The 19,072-nt window shown below is 41.6% G+C and overlaps 1 protein-coding gene across 1 annotated transcript in view; it reads right to left on the reverse strand.

Moving 5' to 3' along the window:
• Positions 1 to 18,348, reverse strand: part of LOC121612889 (probable G-protein coupled receptor 153) — a 34,001-nt gene extending 15,653 nt beyond the window's left edge. Inside the window, exons 1-2 of the mRNA XM_041946052.1 lie at positions 18,053 to 18,348; positions 3,422 to 4,052 (exon numbers count right to left, since the gene is read on the reverse strand). Of these exons, the coding sequence (XP_041801986.1) occupies positions 3,422 to 3,795 (374 nt within the window). The 5' untranslated portion in view covers positions 3,796 to 4,052; positions 18,053 to 18,348. The remainder of the gene's footprint in view (positions 1 to 3,421; positions 4,053 to 18,052) is intronic.
• Between the last annotated feature and the right edge of the window lie 724 nt (positions 18,349 to 19,072).

Genomic DNA, 19,072 nt, shown 5'->3' on the forward strand with positions numbered 1-19,072 from the left:
TCTATTTCAGGGCGAAGGGATTTCTATTTCCTCTCACCTCCAAGTAATTGTTACAGTCAAGCAATTTGCTGAATGTGTTTCTATCCTCTGGCGGTGTGGCACTTTTCAAGGTTTGCCAGAACACACGTGCATCTAAAAATATGGCAGGCAGATACCGGTGTTCTCAAACTTGACAGAAGACTGTGCTATCGTGCCAAAACATTTGCAGGCATGGCATCAGCGACAGATCATACATGGAGGCCAATCCTTTTACATAGACACCGTCCATTTCATGGCTTTTGAAACTTTTTAATTGTACTGTCACTTCAGTCTGACATCTATATGTTGGCTTCCTTTAAAAGTGGATATACAAGCAACATGTAGACAGAATGTACCTCATTTGTGTTGGAAAGAAATACAGTAAAGTCTATGTTAAGCATCACTTGTCCAGGGGCAGTTTTGGCAAGAGACCCAATCTGTCTCCCTCAAGAGAGCCAGAGCTCATTTTGCCTAGCCTCTTCTCCCTCTCATTAAAATCCTCTGGAGGAGCACTGGCTAATATAGAATGTATCCCCTCACATACAAAATGAGTCAAAAATATAGCTAAAAACATTTATAACCTGTAATGCATTAGCTTGCATGCGCAATATGAGTGGCACCGAGGCGGCAGCAGTAGCCTCTATCTTTGCACTGTGGCTTTGTGCAAAGACAAGTAGGTCTTGTTGTCACTGTGAGTAATTATGCTAGCCTTTCCTGAATGTGCCTGGGGTACATATGATGGGGAGGTTACGTCACCAAGCTGCTTGAATCTATTACCAGAGAGAGAGAGCATTGTGAGGGAAAAAGCTCCTAAGAGATAGTGAGCGCAGGGTGATGAGAACAGCTGCCAAAGTACAAGGTTAGAATTCATAATTCAGGCCTTCGGTGTGTGTTAATGTCAGAGGCAAGGCAGCCATGCTACCTCAGCAGAGCCAACGTGGAGGGATTTAAATGAAAGATGAATAGCAATTACACGGCGCATCGCCTGAGCTATCACTCCACCATATCGTTGTTAAAAGTGACTGGAACACAAGAAGGGGAGACGCTGAGAGGAAAGTCAGTGTTTCCAGACAGGAGAGAATATAGACAGATAGGTGAGAGAACAGACGAGGGAGATAAAAGCATTGGTGTAAAGCTTGATATCTATGTGAGGGCATCAGCCAATAATGACAGCTGCACAAGCAATATAGATAGCAAGATTGAGCATAGATTTAAAAGGAAGTTTGCATATCTTATTTAAACGTCTGCTTATCTGCAAAATTGGCCACTGCACATCTGCAGGCCTGATGCCACAGGAAGTACAATCACTTTTTGTTTTTCAGCGGAGGAGGAGGAGCGAGGCAACAGAACACTGATCTTCACCACACGTAATCACAAACACCAGTTTCTGCACCATTTCCATAACCCACATAGTAGCTTGTTTTGTTGTGCAAAAGGGAGCACAGATTTTCATATGTGCTCTGCCTGCATTTGCCTCGGTGTTTGCTCTAGAAATGCATTCATCTGCAAATGATTGTTCTGAGCAGGATGACCAGAAAAATGGCCATGAATAACAAAGCCCCGACCTCTGAGGTGTGCTTCAAGGTGACAACTTCCTGCATATGAGCATACCGAACACTGTGTGTGATCAATTTACTTTAAGGTTTGCTACTGTACAACTTATAATCATGTACAGCTATCATTATCATTTTCCATTGCAGATAAAATACCATGCTTAAATCAAAGACATTGCATAACAAATATGAAATGAGAAATGAGTGCAAAAATGTAGAAATCAAAGCAATCTGAATGGATTTATCCTCCTTCCTGAGAATAATGTAAGATAAATGCCAAAAGACACTATGATTTTGTCATTAAACGTGTTTGTGAATGTGGATTTTTTTAGTAGCCAAAAGCCCTGGATCTCACAAAACAAAATAATGGCTACTTGTTAACTATCACCACAACAGGTAATATTAAAGCAGCACTTGTGCATCACCGAATACAGACAGAAATAGCAGCAAAATCTTGTTTCAAAGGAAGAACATCTGATTATGTGTGAACAGCAGATGTCTTGGGAGCCTAACAAGACCGAAATGGTGTTACAGCAGCAGTGCTGACTGTTGATGTGAAGTGAACCTGATCTTTATTATTCAGCGTTATTTAGTAATATCACTTGTTGTGAGGAGCCAAATGAAGCAGATGCTCAGTCTAGAGGGTTTTACGTGGTGTTACCCCAAATAACTGCAACCAGCAGATGTGCCGGCAGCAGTGAGAGATTTCAGCTGATGCAGAGCATTCCTCCCAAAAACTGATATAAACAGGTTGACATGTGAGACCAATCTAAACACCGTCCCCGTCCCATCTGAGGGCTCTGCTCAGAAATGCAGCGAGGGGCCTTAAATTTGCAGCTTCAATGTCAGAATGTTGGGTTTGCAGAAAGCCTTGCTGGAGGCCAGAACTGTGTAACCTGATCAGAATCTACAAAAAGGTGTTTCATTTTCAGCACAACAGTAGCTAGATACTAGATGACGCATCTTAAAGGGTTGGTTCCCCTTAACCTATAAATAAAACATATTTTCTCACTTTCATCTGGTTGTATCACTTCTTGTCAACAGTTTACATGGCGACTATTCAGGAGAAAATAGTTTCAAATCGACTTAGAGAAAATAAAACTCTCATTTAAAAGACAGGAGGGTAAGTTCCAAAAAATACAGTCGCCTTTTGGAAATAACTTAAACTAGACCAGAAACCAAAATATAAAGAAATATGAATACCACCATCTTCACTACTGGTTTCCCACAGTTTCACACTTGATCATACAAACATAATTCAGACAGATACACCAACTTGTTTTTATTTTCATCTATTTCATTTTATTTTAGTTCAGTATCATTCTTTACCTTTTTCTTAAATTGATTGCGGTTTTATTTTTCCTCCGTTGTAAACCTGTTGGTTAGACAATTCATTCTTCTGTGTGCTGTGCATTTCTATTATAAGACACATACTGTTTATTACAAATGTATAATTTGTAATTAGATTATTGTAATTATAATTTATCTCGGCTTTGTTATTCATGGACATTTTTCTGGCCATCCAGCTCAGAACAATCATTTGCAGATGAATGCATTTCTAGAGCAAACACCGTGGCAAATGCAGGCAGAGCACATATGAAAATCTGTGTTCTAACAGCTTTACTTTGTTTAGCCTCTCATGTGGAGAGTTGTGTTTTACAAGATCTATTGTAAAAAGCACAATAAAAACAGTGTTTAAAAAAGAAATTAGTTTCAATATAAGATGTTTACATTGAGGCTTGTAGATTATCCAGAGTAGCCATTCAACCTTTATTGTATTGAGGTGGAGGCAGAATCTCTGAACCGGCATAAACAGAACAGCCCTTTAAGGACAGACTGGGGTGTCTCACCTGTAGTTTACAGGCCAGCGTACCATCCACATGCGGTGATAAGAGAGCGAGGTGACGGAGAAGCAGGTGACTAACGTGAGGGTGTAGAAGGTGGAAACAAACACCTTGCATAGACCCTCGTTCCACTCGTAGTTGGAGTGCTGACGCCGCAGCGTTATGACACAGTACATGGTGATGGGGATGGCCATGTTGAGGATGTGCGTGCCCGCCAGCGTGCAGATGAGGAACTCCAGCGGTTTCCACTTTTTCTGCTTGGCGCTGACACTGAGGATGCTCCAAGTGTTGGCCAGGATGGACACGCCCGAGCAGACCAGCCAAGCCAGCGTGTTGGCATTGATGACGTCATCCTTCATGGTGGTCACCTCATCCACCATGTTGGAGCGGGGCAGGGCGCGGCCTGGGGGGCCGCAAGGAACTGTTGGCAAGAGCAGGTACACACGAGGAGAAGGAGGAGGTGGTGATGGGCAGGAGGGGATGCAGGGCGTCGGGCAAGGCAGGCATCCTATCTGGGTGGGCGCGCACTCTCCATGAGATGGGCACAGCAGGGAAAGGACATGGTAGTGGTGCGACACAGTGGGATGTAAGAGGGGGAGGATGGAAGAGCCGAGCCAGTATCCTTACAGGCCTGAGGCTGGAGGGGGAGAGAGAAGAGGGAGGCACAGTGATCAGAGGGGGTGAGGATGTAAAGAACATTATATGAGTCAGTCCAATTCAAAGCAATCCTTCATCATACATAATCCCTCATTCCAGTGAGGTAATAGGGTTATGTTAATCACAACAGTGAAATATTACTGTTAATACTGAAAGCCACTCATTTCACGTGGTTAAGACAGAACAGTAATCAGTCAGCACGGCTTATTTTAAAAATGCTGCAAGCGATATGACAGAGAATTGCATAAAGCGACAGTCATATGCAACTGCTCTAATGGTCACGACTGTGCAGGAAGAAATGAATATCGAATGGGGGCATGATGGGAACACTTTTATCCTACTGATGCAAAACATGGAGTTATATCAAAATGCAGGAGACAGAGAAAATAACAGAAAAAAGAAAAATGCATCATAAGAATAAATACAGTTTGCCATAATAAATCCAATACACACAATCTTACAGTCAGTGATGAAACAATTAGACAATTAAACCCATTATCAATTAACAGTAAGTGGTTACTTTTGGTCACACAAAAGAAGCAATTTGAAGACCACTGTGAAGCATTTTTCACTTGTTTGACAACTTATAGATGCAATGATTAATCCTGATGATAAATAATCAATATATTAATCTGTAAAGAAAACAATTAAATAGTCTGACTAAAAGTGTATTGAATCACCTTGACAGCAGTCTTTCAGGCAACAGTTTGTGGTGTTGATGTCCAGTGCTTCACTGTATTGTGAGGAGTTCCTATCATTTTGTCCACCTCTTCATAGAGAGTGGCAAAACAAAACCGAATCATATGCATTCCTGTAAGAAGTGGAACAGAAGAATAGCTTGCTATTGCACTGCTCCAGCCGGAGCACCATCAGAAAAGGATGACTTTGGTTCCCCCGCTGTGGAGTGAAAATTGCTTGGCGCAGCTGGAGCGTGTTGTCACATCTATTTCCTGTCTTTTGGCTTGTCCAAACACTGATGCGCTGTCGGCACAGGAAATGACAAGAGCCGCGTCATCGTCACCGTGCTCTCGCTTCCACTGATCTAATCCTGCTCGCTCGATCTCTTCCCTCCAATGGTGCCCTGAACATCTGTCAGCCAATCAGACTTGCTAAGACCTGCTAATGCAGGACATCGCATAGCCATATAGATGAGGAGCTTGTCCACATCATCCACAAACACATCATGAAATATTCTGTTGGTTCAAGAAGCTGCACATTCACATCAAGCATCTGTAGTTGGCCCAACAATTAGGTTCAATTAAAGTGTAAAGTCTGTCTGTGGCGCAGTTTGTTAGGAGTGAAATGACGGTTCTATATCAACACAGCTGCTACTGGAAATCAGGTCAAAATCACATCTGACAGCCACAGTCTGGACTGACTCTTATATTTTGTGTTCTCCACTTCCAATGACACCACAAGGTAAACCACAAGCAGCTACATCCGTCATAATTAGTTCAAGTTAAAGGGACTGGATGTGGATTTGTTATAATCTCCCGGCTACAAAACAAGTTAGCAGCTCTGTCTCATAAACAAGCTGCTCGTGGCCCATGTGACTTCTGTTTACAAGTTGTTCATCTGTAACACTGCAGTGTGAATCTAAACGCACCAAACCAAATAACGAAGCCACTCTTTCAGAAACATTTCATGACGGAGACAATCAAAGAAAACACACTGTGTCAAAAAGTGTTATCACACCTTCAAAAATCAAACACTAAACACAGCAACAGAGCCACACAATCCACCACAGCTTGAACCAAAGCTTTCTCTCAAGTCCAGCTAATCTGGCGCCATGAGGAAAATCCAGTGAACCTGTTTCAGAGTGTACACTGGTAAAGATGCTTTGCCTGCCAGTGAAGGAACAGTAGGGTTTCTTAATAGGAGTTAAATTTGGTCACAGTGAGAAGCATTTTAACAAAATGTTGTGCAGTCGACGACTATTTGTGAGACTCTCAGCCAGTCAGCATTTCAGCTCATTGCCTTTCCAGGTCTTAGCAGTGGATCATTAGCTCCCTCACAGCCTTTGGTACTGTTTGATAAAACATAAGTTCACCTTCTCACACATCTCTCAACGAGACAGCTGCTGCCAGTACAGCAGCACCTGAGTTTTCCCAGTCGATAACCCCGCCCCTCCTCTTCATCTCCCCCACGGTGGGAATATGCTTTACTGTGTCACCCTGACCCTTTTATTCATGCGCGTTCTGTATATCTTCTGTCCAGGTTACTATTTAGTAAATAGTGTGAAACTCAATTCACTCAGCTGCAGGTGTGTTATTGTGCAGCTGCAGAGCCACGGATCAGAAAAGCCTTCGCTGCGGTACAACCGACCCTTTCAACACTTTTTCCATGAAACCCCTTTACATGTCGCCATAACTGCCGAATGTGGACAGTGGGCACTAATATAATGGCTGCAGGTATATAGAAGTAGTCATCACATGGCTAGCTACATGTGAAGAGGGTCGCCCACAGTGATAAAACCACAGAGTTCCCCTCGACTGTACAGGCTTTATAGCAACTTTTAGCTGTTTTGGTCTTCCAGCCCACAACTTCTCTGTTTTGGTTCACTGTCATTGCTCTCATAAAGTCACCTGCAGCCACAGCAGCCAAATGTTTTCAGTGGAAAAGCTCTAAAAGCCAGTGGCAGTATGTAAGTGTAAGTATGTTCACAAAAGTGGTGTTCTTAAAGACAAATTAGAGGTACTCGCACTTACTTCTGTCTTTTCTCTTTGAGAAAACGGACGGCTAATGTTGCTCTGTAACGCCATCTGCTGGATGTGTAAATATGCAACTGTGGACTAGCAAGAAAATATCAACTTTATGAGGTGATATTAACCCTTTGAACCCCAGGTTGCTTTTACAAGCATGTATATGCAGCAGCATAAGTTTTACAGGGTGTGGGGAAGGGTCAGTGAGAGCTGTTGGGATTGGAACATACAGACCAGCAAACCAAAGCAGCAGACCCTGTTCGCTGCAGATATTTTGTCTTGTCAAAGCTTATCTTAGCAGTTCCCGGCCACTGGTATTGTGCATGCCAACTCAGTGACACACCTCATGGAACGGAGCCATCGTTAATGTTATTATTTACACTTCTGCATTTCCTGCTTCTCTGTGAAAAGCGTCTGTAAGTTGAAATGAAAACAGAAGTGCTGCAGAGTGGAGCTGATTTTCAGTGAGATCATAAGCACTACCATTCCTTTCACATTTTGAGAGCTATTGATAGCTGAGGCAACATTGCTGTATTTAGTGTCAAACACATGTTGAGCCACTAGGAATGTATTACTACTATATGAAGCAGAAAAGAAAGTAAAGAAACCATCCCTTCATATAACGCCCACCTATTCACCCCATCCAATATATCCCCTTTCCCACCCACCCTGGACCTTGGTGAGCAGACAAGTAGATACATTTTCTGTTTTTGCATCAAGCACGTTAACAGCCCAGTGTCCCACGCGTGCTATATCTACATCAAGAAGCCATATGCCATGTATATTAAATTGTGTACATACAGTGAAGAGTTCAATCGATCGGATAAAGGTGCTATTGTTAATAGACTATGCTTTGCTATGGTTTATCAATCATTAAAACTCAGATTTCGGTTTGATGTGCCTTCCTTACATGCACAGAGTTAACAAGGAATAAGAAAAAAAAAAACATTTCAATCACAGTGAGAGAATTGGCCCTTAGGCTTATTTTGAGTCACGTTGAATAAAAAAGGAGTCACATCTGTTATTCTGGAATTGCTCAAAAAATGTCACATGATACCTCTTGCAGCCAGTGAGACACAACAGAGGAGGACCACTTAACGAACAGTGTGCTCCAAGTCAGGTTTCAACTTAGGCACAACATACCAAAATAATTTCCCTGTCTATCTATCCAGCTGTGTTTGTAATTTACAAACGTAGGCAGAGAGATGCAGAAACTGTAGTCTAAGCCCTTCTGCTTGGCTGACTCATGAGGCTCCAGAGGGACAATGGCAGCTTTCAATGAATACAAGAAATTCCAATAAGGTCTAACAAGGTTATTCCAGGATGATTACAAGCAACTGCAGTTTTCCTGCCTCTGGGAACAGCTGGAGGCACTGTGGAGCTTTAAAACAAACAACACATGGATGGTCTTTTTACCTGGTGATGTCAACTTTGATCCAGTGTTTGCCATCCCAGCCTTTATGTAGAGTCCCTCTCCACCTCAGTTAGCTAACGGTCACTGCTTGTTCACTGGTTGTTGGTGCTAGTTAAGTTATTCAGAAATATGATGCACTTTGGGGTATTATGTGTTACTGCAAGGCTCCACTGAAAATTAACAGATTCACTTACAGATGTCCGTCAGTCCATTAATACCAATGTTAATGCAGAGCATGAGCACAACCTCCAGCATCTTACCAGCTGTACTTATTTAATTTATAGTGGTGCTATTCTTCATCACTGATTGGCTAAAATTCAATTAAGCCAGCCAGTCTCCTAAAGCAGCACCTAACCACGACAAAACACGTAAGCAAAGTCGATTAAAATGCCCCTAATCACTGTCCTGTGCTACACTGCCTTCAAAATGATTTTTTCATGGATATTCAGAGATCAGAAATGGAAAATGCAGACACAGTTATTGTGTCTACAATGTGGGTAAACTCTGCAATACAACCTGAGGTACAACACCAGCTTAGACTAACAATTAGATTCAGAAGATCTTATTTTGTGGTGTTAACATCCAATTTTGTTTGAGTGTCAAATTTAAACTTCATTCCTTTTGGGAAAAGCAAGAAAAGCTGGCGACTGAAACAGAAACCTGGTGACACATTAATCAGGATACTAATACTAATGACACCTATCACCAGACACTGATGCAAGATTCTGCAAAACTCAGGATCGTGTTCAGTTTGGCTTTTAAAATCTTGCTTGGCATGGCAACTAAGATATGGTTAACGTTAGGAAAAGTTTGTGGATAAAGCTAATAAAAAGGCAAATTTTAATTCAAAGCTGCACTTGTTACATGCCCACCCAACGCAATCTGTCTCATAACATAAAGGGCGCAATAACCCATGCATGAGCACCGAACACTGCACGTATGCAATATGAGGGGAGCTCCGAGGATTAATCTGAATTAAGCATGATCAGTGGATTGGTTTATTTATTTGGATCACCAAATATATGTTATTATTGGTAACAACTACCCTTCCTGTTAGAGGACAAGGCACAGGTGAGGATGAGGATGAGTTAAAGCTCATCTTCTGTTTGGAAAGTTGTCGTGGTGGGCTGGAGACTGTTGTTCACATGAAACTGAAACTCAGTGTTGACCTATTTTAAGTGCATTAGTGTAACCACAACAGTTACATACTTGTTTTAAACCACGACCTCTCCCTGAACAAGTTGTTCAGTTTGTTGGTTTGAGGTTTTACAGAGACAATTTTATTCTTAATGTATTCACATTCTCCGTAGAAGCAGTGGAAATGTCGTACACTATTATAATAATGTGAAAACTAAACTTTAATTCAAGGCTCTAGGCTTCATGTCAAACGGCTCATTGTATATTTTGTTTAGTTGCAGCAGCTGTGAACAAGAGCACAAGATGTAAACACCAGCAGCAACAACAGAGAAGATTTGTTCAGACTCAGTGACACTGAAGAGCACACTCAGTAAAATGTTTGCAATTTGCTCATTAGCTCTCATTAGTAAACCTTCAAAGAAAATGTGGCACAAACACTCTGTTATTTAACTGCTTATTGGTTTTTTAACTGAAGGATTCTGGATCATAATGAACTGTTCATTTGCATTTTCTCTTCCCTCACTCTTACCGTTCACAAACTTTTAGTTCTAAGTTACAACAAGTTCTCTGTCATGAACAGGAAATGCATCGACTTCTGGGTGGAAGTCAAGTTAAACCTACTTTTCAGTGACATTGTAAAAACTGACAACAATGATGCTTAATTACAGAAAATGCACAAACTGTACTGCAAATTGTCTGAACACTAATATATACGTTTATATTTAGTGATTAGAATAAGTTAAAATATCAGTTTTAAGGAAGAATTATTTGCTGTGATAGTAATATGAGTAGTACTGAGAGTACAGTAGTAGTATGAGTAGGAGTATTGGTAGGTGTGGTGGTCACTGGAGTATTACTGGTAGTAACAGGAATAGCAGTGCTAGTGGTTGTATTATTGGTTTTATTTAAACACTTGACTGACGGGCTTTCTAACCATAGTGGAACTAACAGCTCGATCACCCACAATCCCCTGGGCCTCCGAGCCAAATCTGTCCTCTACACGGGGGAAATCAGTGCTGACAATTACACACAGGCTGTAAAGACTTCCTCCCTCCACCATCAAGATACTGAATGTTAGAGCGGCACAGACTTGCTGAGGTGTTGATACAAGAAAGGATCAGAACAGAAATGTCATGAGTGCTTTAAAAGCATTTTAATAATAACATCTTTTGCACGTTGCCGTGCTTACATTATCTGTTCATATCCAAACAGGAAGAATCGCTTCAGAGCATCAGTTTGGTATAGAATTTAGATTTTGACCTGATGAAAATTGGTGGAACGATCAGCCTTGAGACAAGGAATACTTTTTTTTTTTTTAATTCTTTTTTATTTACTTCTAATAACTGTGACATTATAATGAGACAAACTGGTCAACATTAACTTTTGCGAAATTATATCTCGGAGTAGCAAAAGAAATAGCAATTAAATAGGTAAATAAAACGAACTGGTTAAAAATAAATTTAGCAAGCTATAGAAAATATTAGAAAACACCATAAGGACTCCTGATGTCTTTCCTGTATGTTTTACAGTGTGTTCGGTTGTTTAAGTATATTACATTAGTGTTCCTTTCAATACAGATTACTAACCATTGTTTTTTTTTCCATTTCCAGGAACAGTATCAACATAATAGCTAACAGTCTGTCCAGACGTATTTACAGAAAAGCCATCAGTGCTGTAGAGGGCTGGTGAAAACTGCTGCGTAGGGAATTGTGCGTTTCGTCTCCTGGATGACAAACTTATCATCTTGCACATTTGTCACATTTTGGACGGCTGAAACGAGAACAAACACTTTTTCATTCTTCATTTCAAACCATAATCAGCTGAGACACATGAGTGTGCCTCGACAGATTTTGGCAGCCATAAAGACGGATTTCTCTGTTAAAACAAAGGCCAGAATGGACGGCAGTGTGTCTGAGTGAGATCAGACCAGTAATTACATGGAGACCTGTTCCAAGGAACACGATCACTTTCAACGCTCTGTCTAACCATGCTCATGGGCCCAATGTGGGCCAGTGTGTTGGGTGTGGTACAGAGTGAAAGCTGGTGGACATGTCTGGTGCTGACCCTCATCTCTCAGCTTCAAAGTAAACGGAGGGAGTGGACCTCTTTTATAAGCTCCCTGCTGACAGCTGTGATGCATGGGGTCTTATTGCCTGATCACTGGTCCCTGGAGCTGTCAGAGAGGAAAATACTCTCCCACTGAGGGCTGCACAGCTTCCCCCTGAGCCCAGCCTCAGCGTTTAATATTACATCTCTGATGCTTACATATGACAGGTGCTTTACTTTGAAAGTCAAGTCAGCAGGTATGCTTTTTTGCAGCAGCACCCTGCTTCACTTTTACACAGTTACAAGCAGTTGTGCTGGGAAGCTGCTCAGTACAAGTGCAGTGCTCTGCAGCTCTGAGGGTTAAGTGCCTTATACAGTAAATGTCAGAGGCATTCATTTCCCTGTCCTGCTTAAAAGCACTTCCAAAACATCTAAAATGTCTAAAGGTTCAGCACTGCTGTCTGATTTATAGCTATAGAATTTCTGTTTCTTGTCTGTTTACATTTTGTTTACTTATGTTGATATTATGTTTATATTATTTACTATTATTTTTATTATGTTTATTGACCTCCATGAAAAGATCATGTAGCCTTACTCCTTCAGTCCTGTTTCCTCCATTCTCATTCATCCACCCTCCAGCCACATCCCCACTTCACCAGGCCCCTGCATTTCTCAGGAGCTTTGCTATCATTGCCACCTTCCCTCCGTCCACCAGATGCCCTCAGACTTTGCCACCTGTCCCAGTCACCTGACTCCCACAACCTGTTTGCCTGTTTCTCATTCTCCAATCACTCAGTATTTACACCAGCCCCATTTCCCAAGTCACTTGCCAGAGTCGAGCCTTTGCGTTCTAACCTTCTGTACCTGTACCTGATCCTGATTGTGTTTGGACCCATGTATCATTACCTTACTGTTAAATTCACTGAACTGCTCCTGTCTGCCTGCCTGTCTGCATTTGGATCCTTTCCCTTGCTGCTTCATACAAACCCTATGATACTAACAAAGTGATTGGGCGGAGACCTGCAGATATTTACTCCAGCTGGGTGAAGCTCAACCACCAGATACTGTGCCATCTTTGTCTGATGTTGCACCAGAAGAATCTCTGTCGGTAGCAGCACGGCTTCATACATGGTTTGATCGTTACTGAATATCATCAATTCTCTCAGTAAAGACATACAGTATTAGTGCAATGGAATATTCCCAATGCTACCAGTGGTGTTAAACTGAGTGATCTGGGTTTTCACAGATCAGCCTGGAGAAATGCAACACACAAATATCCTTGTATACTCCTTCACAAGGTCTTTTATGTAAAGATGGTAAAGTTTGCAGGCTTTCCATTTGCTATCTGTGTGGACCGAAGGACCATTCAACCAGGGAGATGATTTACCAGAATCACTTCCCTCGTGTTGAACAGGGTCATTAAAGGTTGTTCAGGGACATGGCAGCCTGGTGAGAGGGAATGGGAATTATGAAAAGAATAAACAGGAGAATTTTTCAGCAGTTTAGGAGAAGGAAATGTTCTTTGACGGAAGACCAGTTCAGATTATTAGATTCAAATTAGAATTATACCATGGATCTCTATTCTAACTAGGACAACAACACAAAATGAATATTTCTGCATCTTTGTACAGTTTCTATTCAATTTCTATAAATAATCCTGTGTATGAAATAAACCTTACAGCTATTCCATCATACTTCTAATGTATGATTATAGCTGCTGCCTGTTTATACCAGTACAGGTGAGGCGCTCTCCTTCACCCCACGAGGGATTACAATGGCCCTCTGAGGCTGAAATACCATCAATCTTACTCATCTCCAGTGAGCATTTACTATCTAGTTATCAATGAGAGTCCAGGAGAAGTTCCTCCTCGTGTGACAAATGATCAGCAGCAGCAGCTTGAACCCACTGTCCTGCAGAAAGAGATTCCTCTGACAACACAGGTGATGAACCTCTGTAACACCCAGGAGGCTCTTATCTGTGACCTCTATACAACTGTCGGTTTAGCTTTTTCCACAAATGTTCCTGGAAGAAACTAAACTAGATCACAGCCCAATAGGCCTTCTTGCTGGTTGGGGTTACTTTGTCATAAACATAGAATATTGTCATAAAAGGAAAACAGATAAAAATGAAATACGTAAAAAACTGTGTCCTTTAATCCCTATTGCCAGTTTGTCGCTTTCATTCATGATCAGCAGAGAGTCATTTCCAGGATTGGTGATCGACTCGATTACCTGATTAATTTAATCTGTCTGCTTATTTAATGATGCGGTTCCATTAAAAATGCACGTGTAACAAAGCCAAAATTGGTCAACATCTTATCAAGATGCATCCAGATCCAGAGTCGCTCCTTTCTTACCCTGGGCTGTATACCAAAAGGAGGAAGCAGCAGAGTCTTACAAACTTTAAAAAGAAGCCAGTAGTGGCCAGCTCAGTTTTAAAGCATAAATATGATCATCCCACCACAGTCAAAATCCCTCAGACCAGGTCTGCTTTCATTTACATGACAGCCAGAGGGCTTATTGTATCCCAAACAACTGACTGTTCCTAGCATCCTTTCATAAGATCAGCCATTTGTATAGTGCTATCATATTCCGCAGTCTGCTCCACTGTACTGGAACCAGACTGGATGTCTTACTGTGTATGTTGCATAGCAACTGCATCAGTCTTGGAAGATAATTCAGCAAAATAAAATAACTGTTGGACTGTTGGATCACACTAACTACATGTTTCCCTCAATGTCAAAATAAAACTTTTGATTAAGCTTTTATTATGAAATAGCGATTCAAACCATGCTCACCTGCTAAACTGGCACTGCTGTGCTGGTCTGCTCCCACTCCTTCTCATGTTGTTTATTAAATCAAGTCCATGTAAGTCCAAAGGTATCTGATCTGGTTATAACAGGATAATTCAATTCCCCTACATTTCCCAAGATCCTCTTGAGTAAGCTGCTTTAAAGTCATGATATCATCACATCATCACAGTCAAACAAGCTCACAAACACAAACATTTTACTCCTGGACACGGACAAGAAAGTCCTTCAGAGTTCATTCGCTATGGTTCTCATTCCAAAAATGTATTTATTTATTTTACATATATTTATATATATTTACTATATATTTACGTATAACCTAGATGTTAATTTGCCCAAATACAGCCTGAATCAGCCTCACTGAATGAAGAATACTTCAGCTCTATCCAACAGTTACTCTATTAAGCCTCTTTGGTCTTTCAAACCTTGGCAAGTGGGTAAAAACCTTCCTCTGTTGCATGCTGGTAAAAAGCTGTTCAGATCCATTTTGTCAGAGCTTTATGTCCACAGCACTGTTTTACTCCAGCCTGTCTGGGCTAACCCAAGGCCAAAGGTCAGTTTGCAGTAGCTGGTATATTTACATGTTGTCCTGGAAGCACAGTATATTTGAGAAGGAAGAGAATCGGAGTCTTTGTGAGAGATGACAACTTGCATTTCATATTCTGCATAATGCTCTTCCTAAAGTGAGTAACTCTCCTTTGTTGCTGTTATTGTAACGTATCCACTTACAGAATATGACACCAGACAGTAAATATGCACAAGCACTCATACTCAAGGACTGGCACAACATGTTGTGAGCAAATGCCCCTTCCGTTTAATCACAGCATTTCACTAATGCACAGCAGGGACGCAGAGTGAGTTGGCAGCCTGCTCTCCATCCAGAAGACCTAGATTCAAGCCCCTGTGTCAGCTCTCCTCCGCCGGAGTCCCTAAACTGAGCCAGTGAAACACTATCAGCTCCAGTCATCAGAAAATAATAAGCTCTAGAGGTGCTCATGTGACCCTGACCTCTGACCTTGTCAGAGAGGTAAGCTAAGACAATTTCTTTCCCGAATCAGTATCCTCCTGCTGTAAGTTCTACATCAAACCAGCAAACGATTGAATGCTAGGCAGCCTCCCTGATCAATATGCCAAAAGGGTCACTACGAAACTCAATACTTTTCGAGTATGACGCGAATTGTCTCCTCAGAACCATGCAGTTGTGGAGGAAGTGTTCAGATTCCTCACTTTGGTAAAAGTACTAACACCACACTGTAAAAATACTCTGTTACAAGCAAAGTCCTGCATGTGTTTTGTATGTAAAATCTTTACTAGTGAAGTCATTAGTAACTATACTTGAAATGGAAATACTCAAATACCTTAAATTTGTTCTTAAGTACAGTACTTGAGCAAATGTATGTATTACTTTCCACCACTGGCACCAAGTATGACAAACAGCAACAAATGTTTAGTCAGTTTACTTTTTTTTTTTTTGCTCATTCTTGACTCAAACATTAAAAAAAAAACACAGATGAATGTGTTTATATCCTGTAATGTATCAGGAAAGGTTTTGTTTTGGCATTGATTTTGAAACTTGGTGATGAAAGCATCAGTCAGTTAATGAATGAGGTTTGATTCGGATATGATGTCAGAGTCTCTTATGAGCAGGACTGCCATATCAGACAGCATTAGATTAAGTATCACTGATTAAATACCCATCAAATAATATCAATAACAGTATGCTCTGAGGTGCTTTAACAATGGCAGGAGCCATAACCATGAACAGGAAATCAAAAACTCCAGCTCTAATTGGCTTTCACAGCGCAGTAAAATGGAGTCTGGTGTGTTCTTCCATCAGCACGTCCTTTGTATTTGTTTCCAGAGGTAAAGCATCTGAAACCTATATTATAGCTCATTAGAGCAATTTCCAAATGGCTTGTCATTTGCTGGTCTGCTGAAAAGCTAAGCAAGTTTAGACTTGTTAACTTGCATTTTATAAAGAAAGTGTCCAGAATTTGGTTAGGCCTGTGAGGATGCATTAACTGATATCATTTTCTTAAATACTGTGTGCTTTCTTTAGAAAACAGCAAGTTCCCAGCACTGATATGTCAGATCTACAATGCACTTGATTTTGCAGCAGCACAAAGCTGTAGTAAATACCTATGATTACCAGCCATACAGGTGAAATCAGTGGCAACAGGATGCCACTAATTTACTAAAAAGGTACAAGGTATTAAAAAGGTCACGAGCCAGAATCCACGGTGCTGTCTGATGTTCCTGAGGCACGCTGTGAGCACTTTTCTTAGCTGAGCGACATGTCACATGAGTAAGTCACTGAATTTTCCATCACAAATGTAACCCTAGAGGCTCTCTTCCTGTTTATGTTAAGCTACCTCCAGCTATGACTGTAGCTGGATCACTGGGCACCATATGGCAGAGGGTTTGGAGTTTGCATCAGAAACAGGCATGCAGTTTAAGTGAATTAAGGTGGTACAATAATACAATTAAAAAAGGAGAAAAATATCCCTAAATTAAATTTGGTGCCAGGCATTTAACGCATGAAATGATTAGAATCTAATGCCGCTCTCATCGCCATTAATGCCACATTACCAGATAATGCTGCGTAAGAGACGGCGGGCCCTGGTCAATGTGTCGTGTGTGACCGGAAAGTAGACCAGTGTGAAGACGGGCTAACGCAGTCACAAAATGACAGAGCCAAATGTGTGACAGACAAAATGTCACATGTGCCCTGCGAAGCACTGATATCTGTGGTGAGGCTTTGTGGTCTAGCACCAACTGTCACATGTCGGCTACAGCACTTTCTCTGCAGCGAATGTGAACACTGGCTCGCACGACCACTTTCTGACCTGTGACTGCATGTAATCCACTCTCATCTACTCCTACAGGGATGTGCTTTTCTGTCGGGAAATGTATATATAAAACACATAATATATCTATGAAGTTACTTCTTTAAAGCAGGACTTGACTTTCTGTGAACCAGTCAGTTGATTAGTTAGAAGTGAATCATTCAGCCTAGAGTGAGAGATGTAAAAGTCCAAATCGGTGTCAGTTATGGCTGTGTTGATATGTGGCTATACACAACACTTTCATTCCAAACTTCAAGTATGAATTTTTTCTTTTTAGCAGCTTCAAAGATCAAATCACATGCATCCAAATTATAAGATTAGATGGTGAATTACATCTTGATAAAGAAGCTATAAAGAGGCACAAGGATGGCGTGAAGTTGTATTGCTAAAAACAAAAGTGGAGGTGTGAAGCTTTGCTAAAATTGTGCTCAACACGTTGCAGAAATTGGCTGCACAAGTGTGCACGTCCCTTCTGTGCGTGTGCTAAGATTTGTGGCTGGAGGATACTCAATGTTCTCATGTTGAACTGCCTATAATCAAGCTAAGGACACTATCTGGGTGATTTGTTCCAATTCCTGGAGTGTTTTTCTTTCTATCATCCACAGAGTGTTAACTCAGTGTCTAATCTTGGTCATTTCTAGTAATCCCACACCTTGCAGCTGTGTGTAATTACCTTTCTTAATCCTGTACACAGATGAAATGTCACTCAGGTAAATTAGTGAAACAGAGCCTGTAGTGTTTAAATATCTCTGACTCAGTTCTTCAATTAGGCCACTTCCTCATCCCGATTTGTCTTGCATGCATTTTGATTGTAATGATGCTGGAAATGGGTCAGATTTTGCTCCACAGGAATGTTGCATTGCAATTCAAATATGTACTTTGCCCTCTCATCACCTGAGCTGCTCGTGCCGCAGGACACCACCTGTTCGGACGGAGCCGCGTTGTTTCGTGTCATCACAAAGGGGCGATCACCGGTGAGCCTGGCGGGATCAGGATCAGCTGTGCTCGGCTTCTCTTTCTCTTACCTTTCACGACACGTTCCGGCTCCTAGCGGCTCATTGTTCCGGGGGAATGAGTCCCATCAGTTCAGGTCCGTTTAAAGTGGCTTCCCGGCGTTTACATCCCCAACCTGCACAGCGTCAGCAGCGTTGAAGGAGCGACTGAGCCCTGAAACACCACATCACCACAGCTGTACTCCTCTTGTCTCTTCCTGCCCTCTTTGACTCGTTGACGGCGGGGAATAAAGACAAATGATGAACGGGTTTGGATGAAAAAAAAAGTCAGCTTCTTCACCGCGAGCGACAGCACGCGCGCTACAGGACCGGCTAATTTACGGCAAAAGACGGATTTCTTCACCTTTTATCCTCCGACACTGGCGAGGCGAGCGACGGACGAGGCATGATTGCTGCGCGCTCCCGACAGCACAGGCGCGTTCGCGAGTCAGACGCTCCGTGGCCGTGGGAGTGAACCGCAATAAGAAATAATTCATGGAAAAGAGGTCGGCATTTTGACAGAGCGAGAACTGCTCCTGCATGTTGCACATTCGCTCTGAAAAAAAAAAAAAAAAATCATACTTCATGTCTTTCCTGCAACCTCTGAATGATCATGAGGGCAGTTTTTTCATTAAAGGTCTAATTTGAATGAGCCGATTAGAAACTGACTTCATTAAGCTTTGATAAGAGAAGAAGAGATGGCTGTAACAGCCCAGTGCAGCTTGCTATATATAAACTGCACTGAATCTAATTTGCCAAAGCATCCATGTTCATTATCCAACCATTCTTTTAAAGGACTTCTGCACTGAACCTCCAATATGTATCAATCGCATCAGTGCACGTTTTTTTTCTCACGTTATTCATGCTCCTTTAAATGGGCCCTTTTTCATTGACATTATAAGACTTGTTATGTAAGATTCCTTCCCTGGATGATTCTGTAAGAGCGGCTTTACTCCCTCAGGGCTTAGATTGTACCCAGTGAGAAAACTAATAGGCCCTACATGAGAGGAGAGACACAGAGGTCTCTGGTGCCTCGGTTTTTTGCCACTCTTA

Source organism: Chelmon rostratus, chromosome 10, assembly GCF_017976325.1.
Source record: "Chelmon rostratus isolate fCheRos1 chromosome 10, fCheRos1.pri, whole genome shotgun sequence".
NCBI lineage: Eukaryota > Metazoa > Chordata > Actinopteri > Chaetodontiformes > Chaetodontidae > Chelmon > Chelmon rostratus.